General features: G+C 46.3%; 2 protein-coding genes and 1 non-coding gene across 58 annotated transcripts in view; 2 read left to right on the top strand and 1 right to left on the bottom strand.

Annotated features, from left to right (window-relative positions):
* ZNF394 (zinc finger protein 394) overlaps nucleotides 1-25,673 on the top strand; it is a 29,909-nt gene extending 4,236 nt beyond the window's left edge. For 3 of the 11 annotated variants that reach the window (XM_081555832.1, XM_081555836.1, XM_081555838.1), the window contains 4 exons: nucleotides 20,750-20,794; nucleotides 21,297-21,549; nucleotides 23,275-23,401; nucleotides 24,277-25,673. In XM_081555832.1, coding sequence (XP_081411958.1) covers nucleotides 20,750-20,794; nucleotides 21,297-21,549; nucleotides 23,275-23,401; nucleotides 24,277-25,667 — 1,816 coding nt within the window. In that variant the 3' untranslated portion in view covers nucleotides 25,668-25,673. Of the gene's footprint in view, nucleotides 1-16,176; nucleotides 17,509-20,749; nucleotides 20,795-21,045; nucleotides 21,550-23,274; nucleotides 23,402-24,276 lie in introns of those variants that run through there. The other 8 variants (XM_081555827.1, XM_081555828.1, XM_081555831.1 and 5 more) reach the window with 6 other exon arrangements.
* On the bottom strand, nucleotides 168-16,595 carry ZKSCAN5 (zinc finger with KRAB and SCAN domains 5). Of its 46 annotated transcripts, none has more exons than XM_081555768.1 (9): nucleotides 16,415-16,595; nucleotides 14,740-15,260; nucleotides 9,476-9,614; nucleotides 7,779-7,868; nucleotides 6,946-7,028; nucleotides 6,582-6,717; nucleotides 3,764-3,888; nucleotides 3,280-3,586; nucleotides 168-2,488 (listed from the first exon to the last, which is right to left on the bottom strand). In XM_081555768.1, the coding sequence occupies exons 2-9, from the start codon at nucleotides 15,151-15,153 to the stop codon at nucleotides 1,371-1,373; spliced, it is 2,412 nt and encodes an 803-aa protein (XP_081411894.1). In that variant the 5' UTR covers nucleotides 15,154-15,260; nucleotides 16,415-16,595; the 3' UTR covers nucleotides 168-1,370. The 46 variants fall into 46 exon arrangements, with proteins under 46 accessions (XP_081411894.1, XP_081411897.1, XP_081411893.1 ...); XM_081555771.1 differs by having other exon boundaries at nucleotides 14,740-15,257; XM_081555767.1 differs by having other exon boundaries at nucleotides 16,518-16,595.
* On the top strand, nucleotides 18,643-18,715 carry TRNAG-CCC (transfer RNA glycine (anticodon CCC)). Its single transcript has one exon. It is a non-coding gene; the product is annotated as a tRNA-Gly (tRNA).
* Nucleotides 25,674-25,969: the final 296 nt, after the last annotated feature.

Genomic DNA, 25,969 nt, shown 5'->3' with positions numbered 1-25,969 from the left:
GGGAGCTGACTCCTGGGTGGGGCAGCTCTTTACCTGAGCCTCCGGAGAACTGGGTGAGCTGTGAGCACCTGGCGGCCAAAACGCAAGAGCAGCTGGGAGACAGGTATGGCAGCCTGGTAAAGGGGACCTGGCCTGGGCACCAGTGCACAACACACACAATCAACAGGTATGCATTAGGAGTTTATTGTAATTCAGGCAATCAGCAGAAGCAGGACTTCAGTGGTGCCCAAAAGCCTCTCACCATCTCTCTAGCAAACAGGTCCAGGTTACCTCTCTTTTCCATGTCATCATCTTTCCCCCACCACTCCTTCTGAGACCTTTCCGAAAGGCAGGGTGCCCAGACCAGGACCTCCTTGCTTCTATGAATGTTTACTTTCAAATCCAGTGGCAACCCATGTTGAAACTCATTCTTTATCCACTATCCTATGGGGGAGATCCACTCCAGGGCAAATGGGAGTTGGCACACATACTGCTTGGACCACAACTCAATTCTCAATTCAATTTGGTCCAACTCCTTCTGTGGATAAAGCCACCCTTATTTGTGTGGGTAACAGAATAAAAACCAGTCCACAGCCTGGCCTGTCAGCTCTATTACCCAAAGGTCCCACTCCCCTCTCCCTAAGACGTGACAGACCAACACAGTTTCTCCTGAATTTACAAATGTAACTTCTCTTCTGCTAGCTAACCGTGGTGCCAGGAGAATCAAAGACAAAATAAAAAGGTAGAGTGTGCTTCATGGAGAAGTTGTTGACGGAATAAGGCAGCAAGAACACATACCATCCAGCCTCTGAACCTCGTTTTTGCCCAGATATAAATACTTTAAAAATCAATTTCTTTTCAAAGGGTTTAAAATACTCAAGACGGGAATGACACCTGGAGCACTCCAGTGGCTGGCATTACCACTAAGGTTCGTTACTGAGATGCCAACACCAGATCATGCTGAAATTTCTCTTTCACTGTGCTCTTCCCTGAATAGATAAGCTGTCAAACAAGGCAGAAACCACAAATGAAGCTTATTTCTACTGAGTTCATGAGGCTTCTCCCAGTGCCAATGTTCTTAGACTCACGTGAAGAATGAGTGCCTTCTGAAGGCTTCCCCCCGCCACCGTATCGTTCTCTCCTGTCTAGACTCTCGTGCATGAAGATGTAAACGAAAGCATTTCCCAATGGGAAAGCAGATCTGTACTTGCTGTGGATGCTCCAGCGTCCTAAGTTCTAACTGAAGGAGCTCAACATTTCTGTAGGTTTGATGGCTACGCTGAAGATGCTTGAGGTTGTGACTACATTCGTTATAGGAATAGGGTTACTCTTCAGGAAGGCGTCTCTAAAATCGTGTAAGGGCTGTTCTATGACAGGAACCTCTAGACACTTCAGGTCTTTATGGGATCTGTCCTCTCGTGACTTCTCAGATGTTTAAAGAGGCTACAACTCCAACTGAAACTCATGCCGCATTCTTTACACTGAAAGGGTTTCTCACCAGTGTGGATCCTCTGATGTTGATTGAGATGTGACTTCAGAGCAAAGCCTCTGCCACATTCATTACACTGATGGGCTTTCAGGTTGGAATAGCTTTTAGGATGTTGTTTGATGTGGGGACACTGGCCAACGCTTTCTCTACACAGATCACATTTATAGGTTTCCTCTGCAGTATGAGTTCGGTAATGCTGAATGAGGTCTGAACTATAATGAAAGGCTTTGCCACACACGTCGCATTTATAAGGTTGCTCTTGCAACTCAATCTTCTTATCTTCGATCACCGTTAAGTTCCAGCTGTATGCTTCCTCGCAAATGCCATTCTGTTCATTTTTCTGGCCCATGTGGAGCACCTGGTGTTCAATGAGGCTAACATACTGAAAAAAGACTTCTCCGCATTCATGACACTGGTGGGACTTCTCTCTCGAGTGGAGCCTCAGATGCCCAGCAAGGTGTGAACGTCTCCCAAAGCCTTTCCCACACTCGTTACACTTAAAGGGCCTCTCCCCGCTATGCACACTCTGATGCTGAACCAGGTGGGACCTCACTCTAAAGGCTTTCCCACACAAGGGGCAGGTGTAGGGCTTCTCCCCAGTGTGGACCCGATGATGCTGAGTCAGGTGCACACGTTGATTGTAGCTTTTTCCACACTCATCGCACCTAAATGGTTTCTCCCCGGTGTGTATCCGCTGATGCTGGATAAGATGTGCACTCTGAATAAAGCTTTTCCCACATTCATTACATTTATGGGGTCTCTCTCCGGTGGAGGGCTTTTTGTGGGCATAGGTGACTTCGCTGAAATTCATCCTCTTTGAAGAGGGCTGTCCTAGTATCTCTTTCATGGGCATTCCCTGCTTTCTCTCTAACTTGCCCTGGTGCTCGTGGCCTTCTCCAAAATCTTGAACTGGAGACACATTTCTTTGGAGTCTGCCTGTGGGTTCCATGTCCGCTTCTGAAAACTCTGAAATTTTCTTCTTAACATTCAGTTTTGTATTCTTACTTCTTCTATTGCTGCCTGAAAAAGTCAAGAGGAAAGGAAAACGTTATCAGTCCTTTTACGGAAGAAAAGGAAACTATCAGGAAAGAGGATAATCAGATGAAACTATGATGTAACAGGAGTAACAAAGGAGGAGGGGAGCATCTATGTGTTTTGGTGTCTGTTCAGTGAACAAGATAAAGAATAGAGAGCTTACTTGGGAGGGTGATGAGAAGGACTGAGGACAGGCAGTCAAAGGGCAAAGCCAAACACTGTTATTACACAGAGAGGAGAAAAAGGAATTCTGACATGGGAGAGGCGGTAGGAAACGTGGAAGGGGTCCTCACCCCAACATGAGTCAGGGAGAGAGAATGAGAGAACAAAGATACACAACTAGATGGTGAGACCTGATGAAGACCTGAAGAATGGGAAGCAAAGGAATATGAGGGGAATATGGAGTTGGAAGAATATCCGATTAGGAGCCAGGAAAAAAGAGAAATGAGCCAGAAGAAGTGTTGTCGGGACTTCTCTGGCGGTCCAGTGGCTAACACTCTGCACTCCCGATGCAGGGGGCCAGGGTTCAGTCCCTGGTCATGGAACTAAACCCCACATGCTGAGACTGAGAGTTCAAATGCGTAACTAAGACCCAGAGCAGCCAAATAAATATTAAAAAAAAAAAAAAAACTATACAAGTGATAATAAAACAGAGGGTAACTCTCCGTCCCTGCCTGCTACAGCTGCCACCGTCCCCACCCATCTGCCAGTGGCTCTAAGCTGATAAAGCACTTCCTGCCTCGTTTACGCTCCGCAGACCGGGTGCTCACACCTACATCTTTGGGATTTCTCTCTGAAGTGGCGCTTGAGGTGCTCGATCAGGTGAGAGTGGCGCCCGAAGCTCTTCCCGCACTCGGGGCAGCCATAGGGCCGCTCGCCACTGTGTACGCTGTGATGCTGGACCAGGTGGGAGCTGACGCGGAAGGCCTTGCCGCACACCTGGCACGTGTAGGGCTTCTCACCGGTGTGGACGCGCTGGTGCTGAGTGAGGTGCACGCGCTGGTTGTAGCTCTTCCCGCACTCGCCACACTTGAAGGGCTTCTCACCCGTGTGGATTCGCCGGTGCTGGATGAAGTTGGAGGCCTGCAGGAAGAACTTCCCACAGTCATTACACCTGTGCCCCCTCTCGCTGCTGGTGGGTGGCTTCCGGGTCACGTCGGTAATGGCCCCAACCTCTCCCTTCTGGGGAGGGGTCTGCCTTGACCTCCCCCCTGGTGGGTGGGCCTGCCACCTTTCTACCATGCTGTGAAGGTCACTAACTTCTCCAAACTCTTGACTCAGGGGAACAGTTCTTTCAGGGCCTCCTGAAGTCATCCAGGATGATTCAGCTTCATCAGAAATCTGCTTCACTGTGAGTTCCACATTGTCGTTCCTGGACTCATAATCTGAGATGACAGAGGGAAAATGGAAACGTTAGCTTACTCCCTGCATTCAGGAACAGAGGAAAATTACATGAAACCAACAAGTGCAAGCAAGGCATGACTTGTAAAGCCATCTGCAAAATGCCTTCACAATACAGGCATGGGATGAGGATCAGTGAAGTCAGAAACTATGGCAGGAAAGCGAAGACAGAGCCAGCAGGAATGGATCAATGGGATGAGACTGGGAGAGCAGTCATTTCATTTAAGGACAATGACTTCCTCTTGGTACGGGACTTCCATCCACTAGCTGTTTGTGAACCCCTGTGCTGTGTTAACTGTTCTCAGTAAAATCTGATGCTGGGTGATGTCAATAATCCAGTCCTCACCTTCCCCTTCCTGTTCATTCACAGCCCAGAGAAGAAAAGAGGATCTCTCTAGCTTTTTCAATCCCCAAAGAATCTCAGTTTGGTGTGAATGAGTCTCAAGGGAAAAAAGCATTCTTTCTACACCCAGAGAGGCACTACGACTGTTGAGAGCTAGGTCACTGCTAGGTGGTCGTTGATGAAAGAGACACTTAAGAGGCTGCAGTCCATTCCCTGCGTAACTGGATCAGCAACACGTATTTCACTCAAAATGTGGGAATTTAATAGAGTCTGCAAAGATAAACTTTTAGTGGTTAACAGAAAATAGGAATGTTTCTTTAAAGCCCGGAGAGATAGATCATAGCCCATTGAGAACTTTCTAAAAAGATTTTTTGTAAAGAGAAAAATTGTTTTCAAACATTACATAAAACCCCCCTGGCACCCTGTCTGGCATCCTGTGTTTCTAAGGTTGGCTAGTTTCCTACTCAATTCTTCTCAACAGCTACATCAAAATGTTTGATCCTGGTCCAGGAAGATCCCACATGCTGCGGGGCAACTAAGCCTGTGCACTGCAACTACTGAGCCTGTGCCCTAGAGCCTGTGCTCTGCAACGAGAAGCCCGCACACCACAACTGGAGAGCAGCAACTAGAGAAAAGCCTACGCAGCAGTGAAGGCCCAGCACAGCCAAACGATGAACAAATGAACTAACAAAAAAGAATTCAAAACAGCTTGGAGAATAATATGCAGGAGAAGTGTGCTAAGTTCTGCAACTCTGAAACCCATTAAATACCTATAAAGTGATTGAAAAAGATAAAACAATACTAATTGACTCAAATTAGACCAAGAAACTAATTTTAAAAGTAGAGAATGAAAGAAATTTGCATTAAACATAATATTTATACTACATAACTAATTCCTTGAGACTACCACTAAGATCCCAGTAGACAAGTAAGCAGAGGGCATGTGCAAATAACTCAAAGAAAACACAAATATGTATCAATAGTAATAAAGGAAATAGAAAATCTGAAAGAGCAGTAGGAAATGTTCCTTTTTAAATAAAAGCCTGTGAGTGCACTAAACCCTTGGACAATGTAAACTGGGATAATGGTTTTCAAAAGAAATTTGGGCTTATAGTGGATGGATTCCATCTAAAGTCCACTACCGTGCCTGACAGTGACTCTTCCAAAAGAATTCATTCAAAAGAGGCTACAAGCCATAAGCTTCAAAATATTTGCCATAGTGCTGAGGTTTTCTATAATTGCTCTAGGCAGCACAGCCAAATATTAGTTTCCAAGATCATTAACTTAGAAATAGGTTCAAAATCTCATCTGGGGCAAAAATTCAAGAAGGGATGAGACATGTGAAATGCAAATGCCAAGGCGAACGTCGGGCAGGCACCAGTGCCTTGAGAATAGTAATGGAGTGAATTAGCCATCCACGCATGTGCTGTGCTTAGTTGTTCAGTCATGTCAAACTCTTTGTGACCCTGTGGACTGTAGCCTGCCAGGCTCCTCTGTCCATGGGATTCTCCAGGCAAGAACACTGGAGTGGGTTGCCACGCCCTCCTCCAGGGCATCTTCCCAACCCAGGGATCAAACCCAGGTCTCCGGCATTGCAGGCAGATTCTTTACCGTCTGGGCCATCAGGGAAGCCCAATGGAGTGAACTAGCCAACCATACATGAGGGGAAAGAAAAAGAAGAATGCTACTGAAAAATTCTAATAACTACTTCACCAAATGGTTATTCAGCAAAGTCTGAGATGCTTCCCAAATGAGAATTACTCAGTTAACAATGACTCAATTTGTCAAGGAACAGAGTACAAATCTATTAAGATCCAATTCTGTAGTTTTAAGCTAAACACAACATTTGCCCGATTGCAAATACCATCCCTAAAGCACTATCAGCCCTCCATCATTCTCTTGGCACACTCAGTCATGTCCGACTCTTTGCCACCCCGTGGACTGTAGCCCGCCAGGCTCCTCTGTTCATGGAATCTTCCAGACAAGAATACTGGAGTGGGTTGCCATTTCCTACTCCAATCATATTCTTATTATGATGGAAATAATCAGAATAAGTTGAATAAGAAAAAGAGAGAGAGACGGAGAAAGCTGATTTACTCTCACAGAAAAACAAAATAACCAAAGTCATAGTAATTACATGCATACATGTATAACAACCTCTGTGCTGTACACCTGAAACTAACACGACACTGTCAACCAACTGTATCCAATATAAAATAAAAATTTTTAAATAAATAAATATAAACTGCATGCTTTTACTGGATGTGCTAGAAATACTCTTTATGGACAACAAAATGAAGATGTCCTACACCACGCAAACGAAATCATTCTTACCCATGGAAGTCATACTCCCATAATTCTCCTTCCGGTCATCCCTATAGAGGGACTTCTGGGACTGGTCCAAATGTCCCCATTCTTCCAGGATGAAGGACACAGCCACGTCAGCCACATCTTCAATTTTCATCAACTTCTGAAACACAAGATCACTACTAAATTCCCATTCCCTAGGCTCATAGGGGAGGGACTGTACTTCACAGAGGGTGGGGGAGCGGAACAGGAAAAGACAGTGAACACAAACCCAGACGAGCCCCGTCTCTGGTTAAAGAGATAGAACCCTGATACAGAGTCAGGCTTAAGGCAGCTAGTGTCCAAGAATCGATGTGGGTCCCTCGACGTGGGTCCAGGGACGCCGGCTCACCTGGGACCCAGTGGAGAGAAGCGAAGCTGTCAGCTCCTGGCTGTCCTTCAGGGGAAGGGAGGAAACTTGGAGAGCAGGAAGCGCTGAGAGGGGAGAAAAAGAGGAGTCGGTGAGAATCTCTCTGCCCTTTTCCGACTGCCATCATGTTCCGCTTTTTCTCAAGAAACCACCATGGTGCCCTGTGGCACTGAGGCCACATTCTTCTGCTTGGCTGTCAAGATGTTCTACACTCTGGGCCCCTACACCTACCCTACACTCACCCTTCCCCTGAAAACACCAGGCTTCCTGCTGTGATCAGGCAGTCGGGCTGGTCCCGCTGCTGACTGGGGATGGGACCATTCCCCTAGAAAGGATGCTCTCTGCCCTGCCAAGGTCAGACCTCGTCACCTCGAAGAATCTCCACAGGCCCACATGTTCCATGAAGCTGAAGCACCGCCAAGAGCCCAGGGCTTCTCGAGCTTTAAGGTGCAAACACATCACCTGGGGGTCTTGGTACAGGGTAGATTCTGCCTCAGGGGTAAGGGGGTGGCCCCCATATTGTGCATTTCTAACTAGCCAGAGGTGATGCTGGCACTGCCGCCCTTGGGACCACACTTGGATCATCAGCAAGGCCTTAGTCCACACTCTCTCCCTTCAAAACATGACCATGATTGGTTTATAGATAGCTGACTAGTTTGCGTCCTAGTTGGTCTACGAGTACGTCTACTCGGTGTGTTATAAGAACAGGCAGATAAAGCAAATCTTGCCTTCCGAAACCTCACTGTCTGATGGGGAGGGCAGACTGGAAGCCTTACTGCCAGCACAGGGCAGAGAGCATTATCCTCAAGGTTCACCTGAGTTCCAGCAGGAACAGAGTCGAGGCATCTGCAGAGTGGACAGCGGGAGGTGGGAGCAGCAGGAAAGCCTTTCCACAGGAAATGACTCTGGAAGGAGGGGTGGGATGGAACGAGGTGGGATAAAGATGCCTTCCCAGTACAGTGACCCACACGTGCAATGCCTGAAGGGTCTGGTCTCTAGACGCTGGTGACCATCTGACCCTCTGCTGTCACCTCTGCTGCTCCTTTGTCTGAGATGCATGGTGCATCCGGACCTGCCTCATGCACCCTGACCTGGACAGATCTACCTGCTATCAACCTTTCACCTGACAATTCAGACCTTCCTATGGTGTCCTGGGTCCTAGAGATGTATTAACATATGCATATGGAGCCTGCTTGTGTCCAAGGACTAGGAAGAGGAGCAAAGACCCAAAAAAGAGGAGACAATGGTTAGAGATGAAAGCCAGAAACACAGATGGATCTGAACCCAGGAGTGTGGCTAGAGTCAAAATAAGACATGAAAGAAAGGGATGAACACAGTCTATACCTAAGCAGTAATTATGAGTACAGACTACTTTCCAATATAACTGGAATAATTAGAATAACTACATCTTAAATAAGTCCACTCATATTTTTTGAAGTTCCTGTGAAACCCACTGTTTCTAGCTTCTAAGAAAATGACCTTGGCCCTCTCAAGCTCAAATGAGTCCCAGGGACAGAAAACTAGCCCTCAGTGCCATCAAAGGCACGAGGGTACAGCCTGCCCCAGAGCATCAAACCAACCACCCAACCCAGTATTTTCTGTTGGAATAAGCAAACTGGCTGAGTCTGGCCAACAGGGCAGAAAAGAGAAGCAACACAAAAGAGCTGGACACGACTTAGCAACTAAACAACAACGACAAATATGGGGTCCCACCTCCAATCCGGATGGTATAGACATCAGATCATCTTACTAAATCTTAAAAATTCTAAATTCTAAAATATATCCAGGGACTTCCCTAATAGTCCAGTGGTTAAGACTCTGTTTCCAATGCAGGGACCATGGGTTTGATCCCTGGTTGGAGTACAAGGATCCCACAGGCAGCAGGGCTTGGCCAAATAAAAAAGAAAGAAAATACATCCCATAGCAAGAGATTCTGATTAGAGAAGAAAGACTTGTGGACACATATCCTCATAAATGAATTACTAGGTATGCATTTTTCCTCCTTGACGTGTCTCATAGAGGTTAGTAACAGTGAGATGAGGGTGAGAGGGATTGAAGGAGAGAAAGAGAGGTCAGTTGCTCTAAAGGTCCTTGTGAAACACAGCTTAAAATCAGATTTCACATGAATGGCTGAACAGCCAAAAGTGCAGTTAGGAACTGGAGGGCTTTGTCAATGTGAGCCTTAGGACAACAAAATGAATGAGGGAGAGTTGGAAAACCGTTGCAAAACCACAATGATACTTTCATAAGAGACTTCTACATCTTTTAACAGTACCTGTACTTAGACTTGTCTTCATCCGCAATATAGGTTTTGCATGGCACTGGTTGTTAGTATAGCTCCTAGCCAGCCTCCAAGCTGACCAAGGACTTGATTAGCCGCCCCTACCCTTCCCAACCTCCAGATGATGCTAACTGTGGAGAGGCTGCTGAGACCCATGTCTCTCACTACAAGAACAGCTTATCCACACAGCCAGGGTGCCCACACCCATCCCATGGAAGCCCAGATTCTAACCGTCTTTCTCCAGAAGATGAGGCCCCTGAGGCTCGTGTTCAGCCTGGAGGTCCACAGGCAGGAGCTGGTGACTGAAGGACTCGGGCCCGGCTCCAGGTGGCACGCTCTTCGGAGGAAGCCCTTCAGGACACGCCACAATCTGCCAATCACAACCACATTAATCAGCACATTACAGGAAGGGCTAAGAAAGAGTCAGATATGCAGATGACACCACCCTTATGGCAGAAAGCAAAGAACTAAAGAGCCTCTTGATGAAAGTGAAAGAGGAGAGTGAAAAAGTTGGCTTAAAGCTCAACATTCAGAAAACTAAGATCATGGCATCTGGTCCCATCACTTCATGGCAAATAGATGGGGAAACAGTGGAAACAGTGACAGACTTTATTTCTGGGGGCTCCAAAATCACTGCAGATGGTGACTGCAGCCATGAAATTAAAAGACGCTTACTCCCTGGAAGGAAAGTTATGACCAACTTAGACAGCATATTAAAAAGCAGAGACATTAATTACTTTGCCAACAAAGGTCTGTCTAGTCAAGGCTATGGTTTTTCCAGTAGTCATGTATGGATGTGACTATATCCATACATATAAAGAAAGCTGAGCGCTGAAGAATTGATGCTTTTGAACTGTGGTGTTGAAGAAGACTCTTGAGAGTCCCTTGGACTGCAAGGAGATCCAACCAGTCCATCCTAAAGGAGATTAGTCCTGAATATTCATTGGAAGGACTGATGTTGAAACTTCAAAACTTTGGCCACCATCACAATCAGATGTGAAGAACTGATTCATCTGAAAAGATCCCGATGCTGGGAAAGATTGAAGGTGGGAGGAGAAGGGGACAACAGAGGATGAATGGTTGGAGAGCATCACCAACTCAATGGACATGAGTTTGAGTAAACTCCGAGAGTTGGTGATGGACAGGGGGGCCTGGCATGCTGCAGTCCATGGGGTCGCAGAGTCGGACACAACTAAGCGACTAAACTGAACTGAACTGAAGAAAGAGTCCAGCAAGTTCACGTTATTCTTTCATTCATTCCTTGCCCAAGTATTATCTGTGTGTCTACAACCATCCAGGACTAATTACACAGTGGCTGAATAGACATGGCCTATGTCTAGTTGAAGACAACTTCCATTGAATACACCAACACACAAATAAATACACAATTATAAACTGTGTTACATGCCAGAAAGGAGAAGAATGTGATGCCGTGAGGCAGAACAGATGAGACCTATGTTAGACTGGGTGGCCAACGAAGGCTTTTCTGAGGACGGGTCACTGAAGTCAACACTCGGAGGATGAAAAGAGTCAGTCAGGAGAAAAGTGAGGAGTGATCCAGGCAGACAGAGTGACATACGCAAAGACCCTCAGGCAGAAAGCCAGAGTGGGCCAAGTTTAGTCAAGTGGGGAAAAAATGATAAATGAGCTTGAAAAGATCAATACAGGATTCAAGAAGACACACTCAGAGACCCAGAAGGCCAGGTTCAAGTAAGACAGACCAATGCCAAGACTGGAGCTAGTGCATGACTGGTGTGTCTTTCTTTCTCCTCTTACACAACCTTGGATATCCATAGCCAGTCTCTCTACAATCTGCCTCTTCTGGAAAGTACTAGCTCAGTGGCATTGAAGCAGGTAATCAGATCCAGTTTTGAGATAGAATTGCTCTCCCTGTGTCTCACCCTCCCTTATGTTTCAAAGCACTTTCAATTTTAACCCTTCTGGTCCTGGCAAAACACGGCACAAGAATTACTTTAAGGGGTGGCTGGGGACTTCCCTGGGGGTCCTATGATTAAGACTCTGCACTTCCAATGCAGGGGGTGAAGGTTCACCCCCTGGTCAGGGAACTAAAATCCCACATGCCACACAGCCAGAAAAAAAAAAAAAAAAAAGCTGCTCCAAAACAGAGAGGTCAAGCAGAGCTTAAAAAAAGAAAAACAAAATAGAGGCAGCTGCAACACAGTTATGGCAAATATGACTGCATGGAAGTGTGTGTCTCCTTACAGGCCTGCTCAGGACAAGTGAAGAAAATGCCAAGTAGGTCAAAGGGCACCTGGGCACCAAAGAAGCGAAGCAGCCCCAGAGGTCCCCTGAGAAGAGGACAGAGAAACTCAGGAGGAGGGACAGAGGATACAGCCTGGGAAAAGGCTTGCCAGAGACAAGAACTACCTGGAGATAAAGATGAGGAAGAATGTTGGAGATACAGAGGGCAGGAAGGGAGAAAGCCAAACACAGTGAGCTGAGCAGGTCCTTAGGAAAACCCGCACCTCGAGGCCTCAAATCCCTGACTGATCCCCACCAAGAAATGATCTGAGTGTTCCTTTCACAGATGGGGTGCATGTCACAATGACAGAGGCCGACGTGTAACAACCTGCTGTAAATCCTCCATTTAAAAAAGCTCTGGAGGGACTTCGCTGGTGGTCCAGTGGCTACGATTCTGCACTCCCGGCATGTAGGGCCCTGGTCAGGAAACTAGACCCACATGCCGCAGCTAAGACCCAGCACAGCCAAATAAATAAGTATTTTTAAAATAAATAAAAATGTTTTTTGCTTTAAACTATGATTTTGAATATTTACTACTATAGAAGAGTAGGGTAAAGTTTGTCAGCAAGTCAGTTTTATAAAGTGCTAGTGTTACTTACTCAGTCTTGTCTGACTCTTAAAGACCCCATGGACTGTAGCCTGCCAGGCTCTTCTGTCCATGGCATTCTGCAGGCAAGACTGTAGTGGGTAGCCATTCCCTTCTCCAGGGGATCTTCCCAACCCAGGGATCAAACCCAGGGATCAAACCCAGGTTTCCTGCATTGCAGGCAGACGCTTTACCATTTCAGGCACCAAAGGAATAACCAAATGGCACCAGGAATCTTTACTTCCTGTCCTAACAGAAGCAATAAAAAGATTCAAAACACTCCTGCCTGCAAGATAAACATTCAGCTCAGCTGCAGGGTCTGGCGGAGGGTCTGCTGTAGCCCCCTTTGCTGCCCCCTTGCCTCGTGGGGTGAGCCAGCCCACAATCTGAAGAGCCTGAGGATGCTCTGGAACACTGACACCTGAAGGCTCTGGAACACCTGACCCAGAAGAGAAGAATGAGGCTGGTCCTGTACAATGAAGGGCAATGGCTATGAAGGAGGCGGCAGCTTCTCTAACTAGCTTCAAACTCTCATAGACCTAGGATCCCATAATTTTTGTTTCTTTGCTACCAAAAAAGAAAAATTAAAGTTTCAGAGAATGTGGGCCTACTAACAGAAGGGAAGTAGAAAGTCAGGTGATAAATGAGTAAGAAAGGGTAAGAAAGGACAAAGGACCAGAAGAAGAACAATGTAAAGATACAGATCCTCCCTAAATGAACATCTGATTTCAGGCCATCCCAACAAAAATATCAACAGGATTTTGGAGCTGGTAGAAGGTAAGTATTCTAAAGTTCACATGGAAAAAAGAAAATATTGGGAAAAAAAATTTGGAAGGGAGAAGGGCAGACCTATTGAATACCAAAACACTTTGCGGAGCTCAAATAATTAAAATACTGATATGTGAACAGACAGTAAGACAACAAACTAGAATAAAAAGAACAGAAATGGACCCAAATACATGTAAAAATTTGGTATTTAATAAAGACATTTTATTCAGACAAGGAAAAAAAGGGATTGCTATACACGTTGCTGGGACAACTGGATAGAGATCTGGAAAAAAAAATTAAGCTATAAACACCGCAAACACCCCACTGCAAAATGAATTCCAGACAGATCAATCATTTCAAAGGGTCAAACAAAAACAATAACAAACACACAATGGATAAGAAACAATGAGAAAGGTTTCTTATAATACTGTAGTGGAGACAGCCTTTCTAATTATGGTACAAAACCCGGAAATCATAAATTAAAAGATTTAAACTGACTGCATAAAAAGAAAAAAGAAAAACCAGCAAAGCAAAAAAATCTCCATGAGCAAAGACAAACAACAAAAGGAGGAAATAACTCTTGCAACTCAGATGGCAGACCCAGTGCTTACTTTTTCTAATAGGTGAATATAAACAGAGAGTTCACAGAAAAGGTATATGCACAGCCTTTTAAAATATGTACAGTGATCAAGCTCACCCATAGTAAGAAAAAAATGCATGTTAAACTTGCACAGAAATGGAATACTGCATCTTTCAGATTGGCAACAATCTCAAAGTTGGATAACCCTGTGATACCAGGCTTTGAGCAAAAAACTTCTCTGATACATGGCTGTCGGGGATATAAATTGGTATAACCTCTGCAGAGGGCAATCTGTCAACAGCTATCCAAACTACAAATGCGTATGGGCTCTGAGCCAACAACTGACTTCTCAGTTTTGATTCTACAACTAATGATGGAGGGAAAGGATATTCGTGGAGGCAAAGTTTGTTGAAGATTCAGAGACAATCTAAAGGAACAACTTAAATAGCCTTAAATTACTGTACATCCATACAACGGAACACAATGCAGTTTCAAAGAGTGAGGCAGCACTCTATGCATTGACATAGAACAAGCCAGGATACACTATAAGAAAAAAAGCTGGGACTTCCCTGGTGGTCCAGTGGTTAAAGAATCTGTCGCGCAATGCAAGGGACATGGATTCGATCCCTGGTCCGGGAACTAAGATCCCACATACCAAGGAGCAACTAAGACCGGGCACAACTACTTAAACCCACAATATCTGGAGCCCATGCCACACAACTGGAGAGTCCATGCACCACAACTAAAAGATCTTGTGTGCTCCAATTAAGACCCAACACAGCCAAATAAAAAAAATTTTAAAGAGCAGGAAAGACATTTAAAAAAGAAAAAAAAGCAAGAGGCAGAAGGGCATGGTGATGTAAAAAACATTTGTTTTTTTTAAAAAACATGTCATACACATAGACGCTAATAATATACAGAATACAGTGGACCTCTGTAAGGACAGACAATGGCTGCCTCTGGTGAGGAGAACTCAGGCAGCTGGGGAATTAGGGGTGGGAGGGGCACTTACTTTTCATTACAACCTTATGCACTTTTTGAATTTTGTATCATGTCACTCAAAAAACAAACAGGGCAATTTAAAACAAACAAAATCGCAGACTCTCTTCTCCAGATTAACCCATGGATACTGCTTCTCTTTGCTGGAGTGGCAGGAAATCTCCACAGTGGACCTAATCCCAGGAGAACAAAAGAATATGAATAAAGCACCAGGGCGCTCAAGACCTCACCCCTGCTCAGCTGCTCCTTAACTCTCTTCCTCTCCTTCCTCATTGTTCTAAGGCCTCCTCTTTCACTCACCTGTTGCTGACGTTCCTCTAGTTCTCTTTGTATATTTTCTACCACGGCCACAGCCTCCTCTCCGCTTTCCGGGTGATGCTCTCTCACCCAGGTCTGGAACTCTTCAGGCAGAATAGTCAGGAACTGCTCCAGCACCAGCAGCTCCAGGATCTGCTCCTTGGTGTGTAGCTCCGGCCGCAGCCACTCACAGCAGAGTACCCGGAGCTGGCTGAGGGCCTCCCGGGGGCCTGACGCCTCGTGGTACTGGAAGTGCTTGAAGCGCTGGTAAAAAGTCTCGAACGCCGGCGGACTGTACTCCTGCATCCAGGTGCAATCTTCTTCTTCCACCTTCACTATCAGAAGGTCTCCTGGCTCTGGTGAAGTCTCCGAGGGAGGGTCTAGGTCTATAACTTCCGCAGATCCTGTCATTATCATTCCAACTCAGCGGGATCTCGCTCCAGGTAAGCTGGGTTACACTGATCGAATCCGTTTCTCTGCTCTCTGAGATCTTCTGAAGGACACTTTCATTACTGTGCAACCTACTGATATATTGGAAATTGTTATTATCAAAGAGATGACAAAGAGGTCATCTATCCTAAAGATGACCATGCAGCAGAGTAACTGACTTTACAACGTGTACTACAAAACAGCCATCACTCCACCCACAAAATGATCAACACAGAATATTTCTAATATTTAAAAAGTGTAAAGGAGAAAGAGCAATAAAAATCTGACCTATGGCCTCATCAAATACAATTTTAGTGGTGAAGAACGCTGAATTTCATATAAATAGTAGGACGACTTACTAACTAGTCCAGACGCAGCCGCTCCTTCTCTCTACCACAAGCCAAACTTAAGTCGGAACAGAGGTCAAAAACGCTACAGTGGTCAAAGTTGGTCTTGTCCCTCAAGCCATAAGAGCTTGATTGACCAACGGGAGATTTCATGGGTCCCGAAGAGAACCAGGGTTTTAGGTACAGATTTGCACCTGGATTGCGCACCATCGCCCCTGACGCCGAGCCACGGAAATCAGCCCGGTCAAGGTTAGGGACAGGACCCTCGTCTGGACACAAAGGCCATTCCTTTTGCTCAAGGCCCCCGTCCCTGGGAGCTCTCCTGGAAGACCAAGCTCCCTCAGCCAAGGGTGGGGAAAGACGGGTTTCTTCTAACAAACGGAGAGAAAAGCCGAAGGCGACACTTCGCAACACTTCCTCGCCGGAAGTAAGCTTGTCCAAGCGTTCCCGACCAGCGGGGTAGAGCCAGAAATCCCTCCCCCGCCCCCCACGAGAGCACTTCCGAGTCCTCTCTAGGAATCCCGGAGGTCCTTGCCTCGCCACAGGAGGAAAGGGCCGCCCCAGGCTCCGCCCTAATACCCGCCCCCGGAAGGGCTATGGGCCAATCGGCTGGGAGATGGATCCCAGTCCAACCTCCAGCAACACGGCCGTTCCCCGCCCACCCAGACGCAGATACTTCAACGCTAGAGCCGGGTTGGAAAGACAGCCACTCTCTGCCCCAACTCGACGCCAAAGCCGTTTAAACAGTCCGAGTCTGCCCCTTTCCTTGGAGTAGGGGCAGAGGCGGGGACTTAGCTGTCCAGGGCGCTTGCTGGGCCACAGTTGCTAGTGTCTGACTGGCCGTGAAACTTGCGCTCCCTCACCCCCGGCGCTCTTCGCCGCAGTTCGCAATAGGTCCGTACCTTTGTGCGAGCCGGCAACCTTCACTTCTCTTTAATAGACCCTTCGGTTTCTACACGCGAATCCACTCGCCACTCCCCTCACCCCGTCTCCAGACACACCCACCTCCTCGCCGCAGTGGTCAGCTCAGCCGGCGGAAACATCTAACGTCAGACCGGCGCCCCCAGCGGCTCGGTGGACTACAACTCCCAGGAAGCACCGCGCGGGCCACGCCCTCCAGCGAAGAGGGCAGCGGCTCTCTTCGCAGCCTTAGTCTCACGGTGCGGGGAAGCAGGGAGGCGTTTCCTCAGAGATCCCAGTGGAGGCCTGAGTGAGTCAGGAGAGACTCGCCTCCTGGCTGCGGAGAGAGAAGGCGGAAGGTCCGCGTTTTTGAGAAGTGGACGGAGCTGTGTTTTCAGGGCTTCTCTAGCCGAGGGGGTCCCACCTTTAGTAGTCTCATTTTGTATCCATCTGCGAAGCTACTCGACAGACAGGACAAGAATCTCTGTCTTAAGTGAATGAGGCTCACCGACTCCACTCTAAATTAGAAGGCATATATCCTCCTGAAGGCAGGAGGAGAAGGGGACGACAGAGGACGAGATGGTTGGATGGCATCACCGACTCAACGGACGTGAGTTTGAGCAACCTCCGGGAGATGTGAAGGACGGGAAACCTGACTTGATGCAGTCCATGGGGTCGCAAAGAACCGGATACGACTTAAGCGACTGAACAACAGCAAATCCTTCGATACTCCCAGGAGTTATATTTTTATAGTACGTTGTGAATTTTCACTCAAATGAGAGATGCGATTTTCAGAATGCCTTGCTCGTGCCGTGGTCTACGTTATGAATGAAGAAATGCAAACTGATTCCTACTATCGCCAAAGAGACCTATAGCTGGAGAGGCTTAAATTGACACTGCGGTTTGTGCAATGTAGTATTTTTATGGTTTCACTTTTTATATTTAGAGTCGTCAAAAGTTCAGGCCAAAAAAAAAAAAAAAAAGACGTGAAACCACTGAACTGCTGAAGTAGTAATTAGTGAAAGTTGATTGTGCACACACTAAAAAGTCAGCAAACCGGGAGCACTCAAACCAAAACGTGGAATGAGGATCAGAGGTATATCGTTTTAAAGCATCTTATGTAGGGTGGAGGCGTGCTTGAGTACTAAGTTGCTTCAGTCGTGTCCGACTCTTTGCGACCCTTATGACTATGAATTTCTCTTCTCTCTTGATACCAAGAATAGCTCGATTTCTCCTACGCCATTATAATAGTTTGCTCATGTAACTGATCTTGTTTTCTTCTTGAATTTGCTGCTGAGGTTTCTCAAAGCAGAACTATGAGCTATCTTTTGTCAGTATACAGGAGAGTACAGTGGGTAAGTTCTAATTCCGTCCTATCCTTGGCTCCATCTTACTTATCCCTACTTTGTTTTCCCTTTCTCACTTTATTTACTTGCACTTAATTACTTTTTTAAAAGATGAGACATTTCTTCAGTTAACGTCTATGAAAAAAGCACCAGAAAAGGCATTGGGAACACAAAAATATATCATTCAGTGATATCAGTGGGAACAGATGAATTCACTTGATGTTCTGCAAGTGAAGACAAAAGTTACATTACACGAGAAAGGGAGAAAAGAGCTAAGCAAATCACTAAATCATGATCAGAATCCAGTCATACAACCCAGACACTGGAACTAGTTAGTGGAGCCAGACTGGTAATCAGCAGGAAAGAAGACCTATTAATACATCTCCTCTCACTGGGAGAAGATGAAAAATGCTTGTACTGTCTTCATAGTACATAATATTCTCTTCTGGATTCCGTTACTAGTTACATAGATGGATATTTTCTGGAGCTAGATTTGCCTGTACCATAGAGTTTTATTTGTAAATTTGCTTTCTGTCCTAATTCCCTTGCCATCCTGGATAACCTGATCCTAGTCAAAGCCTTGTCCTGCAATACTGGGAAAAGAACTTTTGACTTCCTGCCAGATCAGGATGGCGTTCCCACACAGATGAAGAAGTAGACTTGTGCAAAGTTTCTGCCCTCCAGAGACTTTCAAACCACCTAGGGAGATGAGATGTAAACATTCGACAAGTTATCTCATTAAATTATCACATGTTGCTCCAGATTTGTAAAATGACAAAGATGAGCCTTGAGAGTAGTGAATTTTTTTCTCTTTAAGTGATTTTTAACATAAAAATCGGGCTTCCCTGGTGGTTCAGACGGTAAAGAATCTTCCTACAGAGACTTCCCTTGTGGTCCAGTGGTTAGGACTCTGCACTCCCAATGCAGGGGACCTGGGTTCGATCCTTGGTAGGGGAACTGGATCCCACATCCTGCAACCGAGACCTGGTACAAGCTTCCTGCAATGCAGGAGACCCGAGTTCAGTCCCTGGGTGGGGAAGATCCCCTGGAGAAGAAACTGGCAACCCACTCCAGTATTCTTGCCTGGAGAATTCTATGGATGGAGGAGCCTGGCAGGCTACAGTCCATGGGCTCACAGAGTCGGACAGGACTGAAGTGACTTAGCACGCACATTGGTGTAGTATAAATGTGTATATGTGCGTTATATAAGATATTTGATTATATTTACATGGACTGAGTGACTAACACTTTCACATTCAACATAAAAAATAATCCTGAAAAATCTGCCTTTGCCTGTTCCATGTCCTGTTAATGTCCAATCAAAACAGATCACAACAGACTGGTAGAGCCACTTCAACTTCTAGAACCTAAAGTAGGAATTGAGTACCTGTGCTTTTGCACAAACTTTGGAAATAATTTTTAAAGTTTATAATGTAAACTTTAGTCCATAAATATGTTGTATGAAATCTTGACTCTGCTTGGGAATTTGCATTCACAAATCAGGACATTAATTATAGTTAAACAAATGGTTTTTAAATGAATTTACCCTTAATATAACTTACATAGGGCTTCCCCGGTGGCTCAGTGGTAAAGAACTTGCCTGCCAAGCAGCAGACGCTGGTTCAATCCCTGGGTTGGGAAGATACCCTGGAGAAGGAAATGGCAACCCACTCCAGTATTCTTGCCTGGGAAATCCCACGGACAGAGGAGCCTGGCGGACTACAGTCCTTGGGATCACAATGAGTCAGACACAGCTGAGCACGAACACACGCATACGTAGCTTAGATAATTCTTCATTTCTTTAATAATGCGGATGGTTTAATGTAAATGTTAAACCAAAGTATGTGTGTGCTAAGTTGCTTTAGTTGTGTCTAACTATTGCCTGTATATTTAACCCATTTTTTAATTAAAATATGTCTTCAGTCCACATGGACTTTTTAAACTTAATCTCTTCTGTGAAGCCTTTGACTGTACACTCCCCATCAGGCGTGGTTGATTATTTCCATCTCTGCTCATACGAATAGATGCTGCATACACCTCAAAGTATTGCGTTTACCACACTGTCCTGTAATTTAAGTGTCTTGTCTCCATTAGGAGACTGTGAGCAACTTGAGGACAGGGAATATATCTTCCCAGTTTTGCATCCATAGTGTCAACCATGATGCCTTTGCATGTAGAAGATACTCTATAAACCTTTCTTGCCTAAGTGTAATCGATGGATCAATGACCACTTTATTGTACAACTGGAACTTTTAACTTTCCCTAAAACCAAATTTATACAACTTTCTTCACAGATAATTTGTTAAGAATGACATTCTTTCTTTTGGTTATTCTCAAATAAAAGTGATGTTTATTAAACGTAGAAACAATTGAATGGTACATATTTTTATCACCTATACAATTTTTCATATACACTTATTATTTTAAATTTATTTTACTATCATGTGAAACATACTTTTAAAACATAAGACATGTAATTTGACAAATATATTCTCTAGCTTAGTATAAATGTTTAACATGGTAATGAGCCAACTTTGAGAAGAAAGTTGCTACAAAGCTAAGGCATGTGATTGCTTTTGAATGATTTTTTGCAAAATTTTGATTATGTATTGCATACAAAGGAATGCAAGTGAAACACGGGTTTGATATTTTGTTTCTTTTTTTTTCCTCTTTGAAACAATGATAAGATTCCTTCTCATACTTAATCTAAAGATGAAAGATTGTCAAGAATTCAAAAGGAATGACATTTATTTGTAAAGGAAGAATATCCTTTAGTTCTGCAACCTTAAGTTTGCAACTGTAAGCTCCACACTAAAAGGTGAAAGTGAAAGTCGCTCAGTGATGTACGACTCTGCGACCCCATGGACTGTAGTCGGCCAGGCTCCTCTGTCCATGGAATTCTCCAGGCCAGAATACTAGACTGGGTAGCCGTTCCCTTCTCCAGGGGATCTTCCCAACCCAGGGACTGAACCCAGGTCTCCCTCATTGCAGGCGGATGCTTTACCGGGTGAGCCACCGAGAGTACCTCTGGAAAAGGTAATGATAACAAACCACATAGACGCACGTCACTCCTCCGAGGAGCCTAGAGAGGCCCCGGAAATGCCCTGAGGGGTGGGCACCACAGGGAGCCGGTGACGTACTTCCGACTCGGGCTGTTAGTAATTTTTTGTCGCGGGATTTGACAGCTTCTAGATAGGGTAGCGGTTTCTGGGTAGGAGGAGTCTGGGAGGGGGCCCGGGGAGGTGGGATCCTGTTTAGGACCCGACGGTCTGCAGGTGCTTCTTTAGGGAGATCCGATGTGTTCTGCGGCTTTTTGCTGGGTTTGCTGTCACCTCAGCTGAAGGTGGAACTCCGGGAAAGTGCGCACGAGCGGGAGAAGGATGAGTTGGAGCTGGACCGCAAGTCAAAGCAGGGTCGCCCCTCCGGCCCTAGGTGATGGACTTTGGACAGTGAAAGTGGAGGAATGCTCCCCCGGAAGTGGGGAGTCCGACCGGCCGGGGGACTGTCCCGATCCCGAAACTTTCCGACGTCATTTTAGGCAGTTCCGTTATCAGGAGGTGGCCGGACCCGAAGAGGCGCTGAGCCGGCTCAGGGAACTTTGTTGTCGATGGCTGAGGCCCGAGGTGCACTCGAAAGAGCAGATCCTGGAGCTGCTGGTGCTGGAGCAGTTCCTGACCGTCCTGCCCCGGGAGCTCCAGGCCTGGGTGCGGAAGCACTGCCCGCAGAGCGGGGAGGAGGTGGCCGCCTTGGTGCGGTCTCTTCAGAGAGAGTCTGCTGGGACCTCAGGCCAGGTGAGGAGTGAAGGTGTTCTGGGAGGGGGATGGGGGTGTGAGGGATGCTATGGGTTTCAGAAGTTCTTTACTTCCTTATTACATTTTGCGTGAACTTTAGGATGTGCATGAAACATTCGTTCCTTTGTAGGAAGCAGTGACAAATAAATCCGTCCAGGAAGAGGTCCTTGAGTTGTAGACCTTTCCGCACAAAACCGACACAGAAGTATTGTTTGCTCAGTGTAAGACACCCTCGTGTCTAACTAGATTATTTGGGAAAGAAAGGTGCAAAGTGTCCTTAAACGATGCTATAAAAACAGCAGTTCCCCACCACTTTGAATATGAACATCCTTTTACTTTTTAACGGTTTGGATGACTTCCTCCTCCCTCAATTGATAATGGTACTGCAGAAAAGGAAGAGAGGCTGGAAATGGAATTAATAATTGATCCTGCCTACGTGATGAAGCCCCCATAAAATCACAAGAGTATGGGGTTCAGAGAGCTTCCCAGTTGGTAAGCACATCTACTTAAGTGGGAGGGTAACAAAACCCTGCCCCCATCCCAACTCCAAGGGGAAAGAAGCTCCTGAGCTTAGGAAGCCCCTCCAGACCTTGCCCGATGCATCTCTTCCATCTGACTGTTGCTGACTTATATTCTTTTATAATAAACTGGTAATTTAGACGTAAACTATTATTGTCCTGCATTCTGGAGCCACTCTAGCAAATTAATCAAACTCAAAGAGGAGTCTTGGAAACCTCCAATCTATAGCTGGTTGGTTAAAAGCAGGTACATAGGTGACAGCGTGGACTTGGAATTGGTGTATGGAGGAGGGGAGCAGTCTTGTAAGACTGAGCTCTTAACCTGTGGGATCTCACACCATCGCCAGGTAGGTGGGGTCAGAGTTGTTAAACTGTAGGAAGCCCACCAGCTGGTGCTGCATAACTGCTTCAGCTGTGGAAATGCACACATCTGGTGTCAGACGTGATATTGTTGTAGTGAATATTCAGAGTATTGAGAGCAGAGGAGACACACAGGAAGGTGGTTTTCCTTTACAAGGAGAGGAGAGAGAGGCTCAGGGAAAACAAATAATTACTCCTGTTGGTGAGGTTCCTTCCTCTGAAGATAGATCTTTGTATCCATGTCACACAAGAGGAAGCAGTGTCTGAGAGCCAGCATTGGAACTGGGGACTTCGGTTAACCTGTATATTTTGAGTCTGTATCAGGTTTCTGTTTTGATAAATCAGAGGTGTGTATGTGCAGTCAGTTGTGTCTGATTCTTTGCGACCCCATGGACTGTAGCCCACCAGGCTCCTCTGTCCATGGGATTTTCCAGGCAAGAATACTGCAGTGGGTTGCCATTTCCTTCTCCAGGGCATCTTCCCAATCCCGGGATCAAACCCACATCTATTGCATCTCCTTCACTGGCAGGCAGATTCTTTACCACTAGCGTCACCTGGGAAGCCCGATAAATCACAGCAATATAAGTCAAATGAGTATTTTGCTCTTCCCTCAAATGAATGTAGACAGTCCACAGAAAGGCTTTTCAGGATTGCAGGAGAATGCTTCTGTCTTTGGTCACTTTGCAACTCCCACATCAGTACAAGGCTTACTGATAAAGACTCCCTCAGTCGTTACTTGGTTTCTCAGGGTTTGTGGACTCTTCTCTGAGTCCAGCCTCATCCCGGCACTGCTGGTGACGCCACCCTGGGACAGCAGGTGCTGAGGGGAGGTCTCTTGTTGTTACAGGGGTTGGTGACAGTCCGGGATTTGGCCTTGTCTCTAACCTGGGAGGAGTGGGAGCATCTGGGCCCAGCACAGAAGGACTTCTTCAGAGACGGTGCACCGAAGGATCATGGGAACGCAGTCTCACCAAGTAAGTGCTGGGCCTCTGCCTGTCTCCAGCTGGGTGTGACTGGCGGAGGGCTTGCTTCAGAAAATCTCCGAGCCAGGCTGCCATTCACAGAGATTGAGAGCCTTCAAGCCCCTTTTGTGACTGAGGCAAGACCTTTCTGTTCTATATTGTTAGGTGATAGAGTCAGCTTTTTATTCTGGTGCATATATTACAGCCGTAGCACTAGGTGAAGCTCTGTGTACCCCCCTCGAAAGCTGTCCCCTCCTTCTCCAGAAGTGACCGATATCCTGACTTAGCACTTCTGTGCCTGTTTTATATTCTTTCTACATACACATGTAGCCACATATACACTCTCTGCATGTATATATATAAATGTATATAAACACATAAACATATATAGTATTTTGACATGTTTTTATGGTCTATACCTTATATTACTGTATGGTTCTTTTGCACCTTGCCTTTTTTCTCCACATTACATTTTTGGGATTTTTATCCATGTTGATACGTGTAGCTCTAGTTTATTCATTTTAACATCTCTATGTATTTCATCCTAATATTCACTTATCCATTCTGTCAACAGATGTTAAGGCTTCTAGTTTTTCACCATTACACAGAGTATCATGCCAATTATTCTTGTCCGTTTCTCCCTGTGGTCTTATGAAGTGGGGTTAGGGGAAAAGAGATGGGTTGGTGGGAGTAGGCACAAGTATAAAAGGAAAGAAACAGGACTTGTACAGGTAAGCACATTTGACAGGTTAATTAAAATAATATAATTCAGGAGTGGTTCACGGAGAACATGAAAAGGGCTTTGGGGGGTTGTTTCTCTGCTAACACTTTCTTAATCACTCCTGCCAGGGGATGAAATGTCAGCAACTCGTATTTTAATATTTTAGGTTCAGAAACCAGAATTGAGAACAAAGAGTTGATTCCAAAGCAAGAAATTCTAGAAGTGGAGCCTCAAGGGCAGCTACAAGGATTTCAGGAGAAGGCTCCCCTATCTTCTGAGTGTGGTGATGCCCAGCAGGACAGGAAAGAGAAGCCCTTGGGAGACCCCTCATCGCTGAAACGTGAAAATTCTCCTGAAGATCAGGGAGTCACCCACATCTCGGATCTCAGGAATGGTCCCAGCGAAGGAGATGTCCAAAACAATGAATTCAGGACCAGTGCCGAGAGTTCAGACTTTGTTCCTGGTCAGTACGTCCCAACAGCAGGGAGACCCGTCACTGGGGATGAATATGGGAACAACTGCCAACACAGGTTAGAAATGGTGAAACCTCATGAATCTCTCAACAGTGAGGAAAATTGCCATCATTCGGGCCTATTTGAGACTCAGAGGTGGTTCCATGAAGAAAGACCTTACACATGTGAAACGTGTGAGAAGAGCTTCAAACAGCGTTCCGACCTCCTTAAACACCATCGAATCCACACCGGGGAGAGGCCCTACGGGTGTCCTGTGTGTGGGAGGCGCTTCAGTCAGAGCGCGACCCTCGTCAAACACCAGAGGACACACACCGGTGAGAAGCCCTATACGTGTCCCAAGTGTGGGGACAGCTTCCGACAGAGCTCAAATCTCACTCGACATCAGAAAACCCACCTGGGGGAGAAGCACTATACCTGTAACGACTTCAGGGAAACCTGCCACACCTCCAGCCATTTTGGTCACCAGAGGACACACAAGGGGGAGCGACCCTACACGTGTGAGGAGTGTGACAAGAGCTTCAAACGCTGCTCCGACCTCTCCAAACACCAGAGGATCCACACCGGGGAGAGGCCCTACGGGTGTCCTGTGTGTGGGAGGCGCTTCAGTCAGAGCGCCACCCTGGTTAAACACCAGCGGACACACACCGGAGAGAAGCCCTACACGTGTCCCAAGTGTGGGGACAGCTTCCGACAGAGCTCACACCTCAGCCGGCATCAGAGAACCCACCTGGGGGAGAATCACTACACGTGTGAGGCGTGCGGGGAGACCTGCCGCACCTCCAGTCGTTTTAGACACCAGAGGACGCACAAGGGGGAGCGACCCTACACGTGTGAGGAGTGCGACAAGAGCTTCAAACGCTGCTCCGACCTCTCCAAACACCAGAGGATCCACACCGGGGAGAGGCCCTACGGGTGTCCTGTGTGTGGGAGGCGCTTCAGTCAGAGCGCCACCCTGGTTAAACACCAGAGAACTCACACCGGAGAGAAACCTTACAGATGTCTTGACTGTGGGGACAGCTTCCGACAGAGCTCACACCTCGTCCGACACCAAAGAATCCACAGAAATAAAGTCCCATCATTTTGACCTGCTTCTGCATGAGTCATTTTATTCCCTTCTCTCTTTCCCTCCTTCTCTTTCTCTCTCTTTCCAGAAACTATGTTCTTTGGAGCATTTCAATAATCATGGATTGTATTGCCTTTTGGCATCACACCCAAGATAGACTGAGTTCAGCTAGCCTCGGGATGCCCTTTGAGAGCCTGTTGCCCTGAAGGAGGAGCAACTGACTCAGGAGCACCCCCCTCTCCCCAGAACATACTTTCAGCAAGAGCAAAGGTGACGCATCAGAGTTCTGCCCTTGTCACTCTTCGGGGACCTCCACTTTTGGA

Source organism: Giraffa tippelskirchi, chromosome 13 (assembly GCF_054371585.1).
Source record: "Giraffa tippelskirchi isolate mGirTip1 chromosome 13, T2T-mGirTip1v1.2.pri, whole genome shotgun sequence".
Taxonomy (NCBI): domain Eukaryota; kingdom Metazoa; phylum Chordata; class Mammalia; order Artiodactyla; family Giraffidae; genus Giraffa; species Giraffa tippelskirchi.
This window is presented reverse-complemented; position numbering and strand designations above follow the sequence as displayed.